This window comes from Pseudorca crassidens, chromosome 6, assembly GCF_039906515.1.
Source record: "Pseudorca crassidens isolate mPseCra1 chromosome 6, mPseCra1.hap1, whole genome shotgun sequence".
Taxonomy (NCBI): Eukaryota; Metazoa; Chordata; class Mammalia; order Artiodactyla; family Delphinidae; genus Pseudorca; species Pseudorca crassidens.
Genome location: NC_090301.1, coordinates 8,308,771 through 8,316,689, shown reverse-complemented (window position 1 = coordinate 8,316,689; position 7,919 = coordinate 8,308,771). Strand labels below are relative to the sequence as shown.

At 50.6% G+C, this 7,919-nt stretch overlaps 1 protein-coding gene across 1 annotated transcript; it reads left to right on the top strand.

The window, feature by feature from the left end:
• The first annotated feature begins 4,657 nt into the window (after positions 1 to 4,657).
• On the top strand, positions 4,658 to 6,301 carry TEX44 (testis expressed 44). The gene is given in 4 exon segments (XM_067739933.1): positions 4,658 to 4,709; positions 4,952 to 5,581; positions 5,584 to 5,774; positions 6,293 to 6,301. Coding segments are annotated over 4 exon segments (882 nt in total).
• Positions 6,302 to 7,919: the final 1,618 nt, after the last annotated feature.

Genomic DNA, 7,919 nt, shown 5'->3' with positions numbered 1-7,919 from the left:
AAACAACAAATTTACTGCAGAGAAACAAAGCCCGGATTTGTAGCCACTTTCTGTGGTGTAAATAATCCCACCCAGGAAAGTAATGGATTGGGAGACTGAGATTAACATATACACACTATATATAAAATATAGTATAAAATACATGTAAAGTATGTATAAAATAGATAACTAACAGAGACCTACTGTATAGGACAGGGAACTCTACTCAATATTCTGTAATAACCTATATGGGAAAAGAATCTGAAAAAGAATGAAGATATATATATAACTGATTCACTTTGCCGTACACCTGAAACTAACACAACACTGTAAATCAACTATACTCCAATAAAAAATTTTTTAAAAATCCCACCCGGGCAGATGTTAAGCTACCAATCTGCCGTCACTGAGTGTGGAGTTGGGAAGAGATGCGCTGGGTTGGCCTGTCCTGCACTGACTGCGACGCCCGGACACCGCGTCAGGTAGAAGCTTCCTCCTATGGTGTGAGTTTAACGCCCACTCAGAGCTGGGCTGAGCAGGCAGCCTTGATTGTCTCTGGCTCATGGGCAGAGCTTTGTAGGAGCCCTCCCCACTGATGGGGAGGCCTGCCCAGGGCCACAGCAGCAGTCCTGACAAGGACATTAGAAAGTCCTCGACCCCTGACCTCACCCTACATCCAGCCCAGTCCTTCTATCCTTTCTGGAGCCTGGGAACCTCCCATGTTTTGTAGCTTAGCTATCCATTTAACCCACTGTGGGCTGTGTTATTACCCAGCATTTCCATGTGTTAGAAGGATGGGAGTGTATATGAGTGTGTGTGTGAGTGTGTGTGAGTGTGTGTGTGTGTGTGTATAAATGTGAGTGTGCTGGGGTAACAGGCTTCCCACTCATTCGGTCCACCGTACTGCTTAGGGTGATTTTTATTTTTACTGTTATTTACATTTTTTCTTTAATACTCTTTTGGCCACACGTTATGTGGGATATTAGTTCCCCGACAAGGGATCGAACCCACGCCCCCTGCAGTGGAAGCATGGAGTCTTAACCACTGGACTACCAGGGAACTCCATTATTTACTTATTTTTGCTTATATGTATTTTCTGATTTGTTACAATAATCAGAATCTCTTCTGGGCTTTATTTCCTGCCATGCTTTTCCCCAATAAATAGATTTTCTTTAAATACCTGTAATCATCATAGAGCAGGTTTTGTCTGTGTTTCCCGCCCAGCATCCATTTTGCCTTCTTTTGGTAACAGCACCCCAATTTCCTTTGGGGACCAACTTGACTACCACTTACAGGCCTTATGTTTCAGTGGAGCTGACCCCATGCCCCATTCCAGGCCTGACCAACCAGGGTTTGGTCCCAAGCTGTATAGATTTCTTCAGAGAAGGCCACGGGAACCCATGAGACTCAGGGCCTGAGGTCTGCCGTAACTAGTGAGGACCAAGGTGTCTGCACTGGCCTGAAGCTGCTAGCAGCCTGCACCCGGAGGAATCTTCCTAAAACTCTACATCAGTGAGAAAGGAGAACCAAGAGAGGGAGAGAGACGACTGAATCTTGACAGCATCACTGAACTCTGTGCAGAAACTTTCCCTTCGACTTTAGGTTTCTGTGAACCAAGAAATTTCTTTATTTGGATTATTTTTGCTCACACCAGTTTGAGTTGATTTCCATTCCTTCCAGCTGAGAGTACTAACACATCTACATAGTGCACATTAAATATTATATCCTGGGTTTAGGGTGACATTATATACAAGCATTTTGCCATGTGTCTATGTAAGCTTTATACAGTGACATAATACTCCATAAGCTGGGTTTACCGTAAAATAAGAATGTCTATTTAATAGGAGTGTCATTGTCTCTATGAGACAGGAGTTGAAAAGAAATCAAAGACAAATTTTTTGAGACGAATTTCCTCTTCCAAACGCTACGTAACAAAGGCAGGCAATTTTTGAACTGAACTAAGAAAAAAAGCTCTTTTAGATACAGTTTCTTTTATAACTGTGTGTATATATGTATATTTCAGGTAACAACAGAATACACATTACGTTCTACACCAATAGTATTTAATATTTATTTATAAACAGACAATATTTTTGTCCCCAAATTTTAATAATCCTCTCTGCTTTCTGACATGAATCCCTCTTTATTCTCCTCTGTCTTTCCTCAGCACAGATTTTTAAGACATGTGAAACTTAACAAGGGTGAGTGTAAAGTGCAACATGTAGAATCAAAAACCGAATTCCAAATGGAAGGTGAGGACAAGGAGTTTGACTTAAGTGCCTATGAAGAGTGCCTGATGGGGCTTCGCTGGTGGCGCAGTGGTTGAGAGTCCGCCTGCCGATGCAGGGGACGCGGGTTCGTGCCCCGGTCCAGGAAGATCCCACATGCCGCGGAGCGGCTGGGCCTGTGAGCCATGGCCGCTGAGCCTGCGTGTCCGGAGCCTGTGCTCCGCAACGGGAGGGACCACAACAGTGAGAGGCCCGCGTACCGCCAAAAAAAAAAAAAGAGTGCCTGATGGTTGTAGCGGGTCACAGGCTGTCCATTAGGTGACATCAAGAACTTGCTGTGTACTTAGTTTCTCTAAGTCTCAGTTTCCTCACCTGAAAAGTGGGAGAATAACACCTGTACAGTGCCAGGTACTCAATGGAATATGCCGACCTTGATTTTTTAGGACAAGAAGATATCCAAAAAAACACTGAACAACCACCTGACAGAAATCTCATAACTGGGAACTGGATAAGGATTAACTTTAGCTGCATATAATAGAAGACCCAAAAGAACAATAGTTTGAGCATATATGTGATTATTTTCCCTCATGTAAAGGAATTCTGGAGGACAGCAACAGCCTGGTGGCTGGTGTGGCATCTCTAACCACGGGGCCCAGATCCCTTCTATCTTTGTGCTCCACAAATTGTGTGCACTTCGTGTGTCCCTGCAACCTCAAGGTTACCTCATGTATCGAGATGGCTGCTGGTGCTCCAGCCTTCACATTCTTGATAACAGGATGACAAAGGGGAAAGAGCAAAAAGGTGTTCTGATCTTTGAAGGACCCTTTCTAAAGTTCCTCTCAATACTTTCTGCTTACATCTCATCGGCCAGAAGATCTTACCTAGCTGCAAGAGAGACCGGGAAGTATATTCTTTGTCAAAGCACATAGCCACCCTGAATAAAACTGGGTTTCTGATCCTAAAGAAGAAGGGCTACTCAAATGAGCAACGAGCAGTCTTCTCCATGATTCTTTCACAAAGTACAGGGTTGTCCCACCCCAGCAAAATTGGGTTTGCCCTGTGACCTCTGAGATGGCCACAGAGCATACATGGGGAGAAGAAATCCTTATTGAGCATCGAGCCTGGTGCTGGGAGAAGCGACAGCAACTGTTACCTACTGATGTGGCGGGATTATGGCAGGCCTCTCTCTGCATTAGCCAGTATCCTTAGCACGCCAGTCATTCAATATTTTAATATCCCTTCTGGGTGTAAAATAGTGCTGGAGAGCTTGACTTCTGAAGCCAGACAAGGTTCAAATCCCAGATTCAGTGCTTATTAATAGTGTGCCTTTGAATAAGTCACTTATTCCCTCTGAGGCTAAGCGTCCCCGTGTATAAAATGGATATAATAGTGGATCCGCACCTACCTAGAGACGACGGGGTAGCTGGAAGGATTAGATGTTTAGCTCCTTCTCCTGCCCATGATAAGCAGGCACGAAATGTTAGCTGATAACCCCCAAGGGAAGCACAGACACAACAGACTAGAAACTTCACTCCAACCACCTTCTTAACGAGGAGCGCAAGTAGGTTTATCTGGGTCTACGGGTTTCCAAAGAATACTCGAGGGTTTACAGATCTTTTGTTGTTCTCGGCCCTCCCAGCCAGTTAAACAGGGAGAAGATGGAGACTGTTTATCCTGAGTCACAGGGTAAAACTCTGTCTTAGCTCACTTGGGCTGCAGAGTCAGTGTCCAGTGAGGACCTGCTTCCTGGTTAATAGATAGCAGTCTTCTCGCTGCATTTCACATGGAGGAGGGGGCCGGGGAGCTCTGTGCTGTCCCTTTTATAAGGGTGTTAATCCCATTCATGAGGGCTCTACCCTCATGACTTAATCACTTCCCAAAGGCCCCACCTCCAAATACTATTACGTTGTGGATTAGCTTTCAACATGCAAATATTGGGGTGGGACACAAACATTCAGTCTGTAACTCCCCACAACCAAAGACAGTCAGGGCTGGGAGCTGCCCAGGCCCTTAGCCTTCACTTTTTCCTACTCACCACTGCTGCGAAACTGTCTCTGCAGAAAGACTGGCCAAATCAGTCACCAGCGTGGACAGAGAGGTGCTGGGAGTGGTCCCTTATAACAGTTATTATAAATCAACACCCGCAGCCCATTCTCTTTCATCAGAGTCACAGCCATCCGGATTCCTTGTGGGCCCTGCACCTGTATATAACCTCCATGCTTTTCCAAGACGTTTGCCTCTCTTTCCTTAGATACCCTCAGGCTTGGCTACGAATAGTCCCATAGACTCAGCCTGCTAGGGCAGCCTCTCCGGAGGCTCAGGACCCTTGCTGTGCAGGTGCCTGTGACATCGCCAGCTTCCACAGCCCCCTGTGACCTCACCACCAGGACAACTCAGCCCAGTGGGGCCATGGCCACTCCCTCAACCAGCACAAGTGACAGAGGGCCTAGATGACCACCACGCCCTCGGGAGAGGCCAGAGCCTCCAGCATCCCCACACATGGTGACAGCAGGTGTACAGACATCCCAACAGTGCGGTCCCAAAGCCAGGTCCCCCTCCTTGCAGATGTCCCAACGGCTCATGACACTGCAGCATCGGCTGAACAGCAGGATGTAGGTCAGGCTTCCAAGCCAGCCACCTTGGGGGCCACGTCAGCGTCTGGGGACAAGGACAAGCGTGAGGCTGCCGCGGGGCATGCCCAGGAGCCCAGGAGCCCACAGCCCTGCTTGCCCCCCTGGCCCCAGGTGCCCTGCACAGGTCCACGGGCTTCCAGAACCTCGTGCAGAAAGAGCTGGCGCAAGAGTCGAGTACGGCTCAGAATCCTCAGATTTTCCAACTTTACTCCCTGATTAAGGAAGAGACACCACAAGCGGCAGGCGTCCCAGACAGGGAACAGGAACTAGCTCCATCTACCCCAAGCGCTGCGGTACAGTCCCCGCCAAATGCGGAGGCTCAGCCCGTCGTGAGCACAGCCGATGCCAATGACCAGCTTGACACTCGGGCTGCTGACACTGCTGAAGCTGTTGAGGAGAAACCCGAGGGTCAGGAGGCCTTAAACCCTGGCACTGATGCTTTGCCATCAGCCCCTGCCTCGCCGGGCCCCGGAGTGGCAGCCGTGGAGAGGAGGCCCCTGGACTCCACAGCCAGTGAGAACAACTACATGTGCTCCATGACCAGCTTGCTGGGCGGGGGTGAGGGGTCCATCAGCTCCCTGGCAGACATCCTGGTGTGGTCTGATACTGCCATGGGCATGGCCACGGGCACCCTGGCCTCCGGCCACGGCTCCGTGACAGACCTGCTGCACAACACGGGGCCCAGCCTGCACTCCATCTCCAGCATCCTGGGGAGTGCCAGCTCTGCCTCATCCTCCGGGCTGGCAGTGGGGACCAGTCGGCCCTGCACTCCGTCACCCACATGCTGGAACCGGTGGCGCGGAGGACCGTAGAGGGCATCCTCTCGGCCATGCACCACCTGACCAGACACCTCGCCCCACGCCAGGCCCAGGCCGGCCCCAACTTGGACGAGGCCCCGCGCTCGGCAGCCTCCCGAGACCCCGGGAGCACACATGCCCGACTCTCTCACGCATCCCTACCCTGGACGGCTCTCCCCAGACCGGGCAATAAATCACCGGCGAGCGTTTATTTTCCAAGCGCCAGCCTCATACCTTGTCTGTGCAGCGGACACAGGGTGGAGGGACAGGAGGGGGCTAGAGTGTTCTGGAAACAGAAAGGTGTCCCCTGAGGGCTTCTCGGGTTGTCCCATTCATGGGCTGGGGGCCAAAGTGCAGAAAGAGAAGGGCCTGGGCAGGCCTGGGAGGCCAAGCATTGCAGGGCTCAGACCTGAAAACATTGATCTTGGCTGGACCTCTAACCAGGTAAGTGCATTTCTGAGGAAGTAAGATCTGGTCCTTCCCCAAGGCCTACTGGCTTAGCAGGCTCAGGACACCCAGCCAGGCTTTCTGATCGTGGGACTGAGAGTGTGGGGTTGAGAGCCGGGAATGAGACCAGTGTGGGCTCAGACCTCAGCGTGGCAACTGGCCATGGGCCAATCCCTTCACCCTCTGAACCTGCAACTCTCCTCTGTAGAACAAATAACGAGCCCACATGATGAAGATGTTATGGGATGTAAGGGAAACAACACAGGTCCTAAGGCATGATGTCTGGCACTTAGGAAGCTCACATACTTCAGCTGTCATGATTATTATCCTCCAGCAGGCTGGGGACACAGGGGGATTCAGGGATCTATGTAGGGTGACCAACCACCCCGGTTTGCCTGGGGTTCCTGGGATATGGGACTTTCAGATTTAAAACCAAGAAAACCCCAGGCAAAAACCAGGATAAGTTGGTCACCCTAGACCCGGGTCTCTTTCCGTGGTTTTTTTTTTTTTTTTTTGGCTGTGTTGGGTCTTTGTTGCTGTGCATGGCTTCCTCTAGTTGTGACGAGCAGGGGTTACTCTTCGTTGCGGTGTGCGAGCTTCTCATTGCGGTGGCTTCTCTTGTTTCGGAGCACGGGCTCTAGACACGTGGGCTTCCGTAGTTGCAGCGCATGGGTTCAGTAGTTGTGGCACACGGGCTCTAGGGCATGCGGGCTTCAGGAGTTGTGGAAAGCCAGCAGCCCACCCTCTGGCTGGACACAGTGCCATGCCGGCCACATGACTTGGTGAGTAAAGATCTGGCTGGACATCAGCCCCGACCCCTGCCCTTGGCTGGGTGCCTTATACAGATCACAACCCACACACCTTCATGCTGCAGCCCTGGCTGTGGATTCCTTCATTCATCCATCCCTCATTCCCAGCAGCGTCTCCAAATGGGAGACCTTGGCTGAAGCCAGCCCACTGATGGATTTGCCCTACACAGTGTTTCTTTTCTTTTTAATATTTATTGATATATTTATTTGGCTGCGCCGGGTCTTAGTTGCGGCACGCAGGATCTTTGTCGCCGCTTGCGGGATCTTCGTTGCGGCATGTGGGCTCTTTAGTTGCAGCATGCGGGATCTAGTTCCCTGACCACAGATCGAACCTGGGCCCCCTGCATTGGGAGCGCAGAGTCTTAACCACTGGACCTCCAGGGAACTCCCCCTACACAGTGTTTCTTAAATTGGGAATTAGTTGCTAATGTTTAAAAGCCAGGAGATTTCAAATAAAAACATGGATTTCTGCTTCTCTTGAGAAACGTAGGGGCCTTATTTCTTCTGGGCAACCGGCAGCTGAGCTGCCTACTCTAGAGGGAAATACCTGGCCTGTGTCAGTACTGAGTCACCTGCCTGATCCCCAGAGGCATGCGTCTACTACCCTACCACCCCTACCCGGCAGATGGCTCCTGTGAGGAGGTCTGATGCCGGGCCCCAAGGGGATGAGAAGACAACCAGGTGTGTCTATCCCCTTCCCTCAAGGAGCTGCCACTTTCTGTAGATGAGACGTGAACTGTCCCCATGTAGTGAAAGCAAAGAATTCAGAGGAGGGAGATGGTCAGTTCAGATCCCAGTATCAGGGCCTCCTTGACTCAGACCTAAAAAGAGAGGAGAGATGGTGTCCCCGACAGAGGCATGGACAGCAAAAGTCGAGGCAGGCGTGATGGGGGCTTGGTGGGGGAGGGCGGCTGAGCAGCTCAACCTGCCTGGAGCCCAGAGCAGAGCGTGGGAGACAGAGCTGCCAGGGTGGACCTCAAATGCTTTCAACAAATATTTTCTGAACCAGGTAAGTGCCACTATACG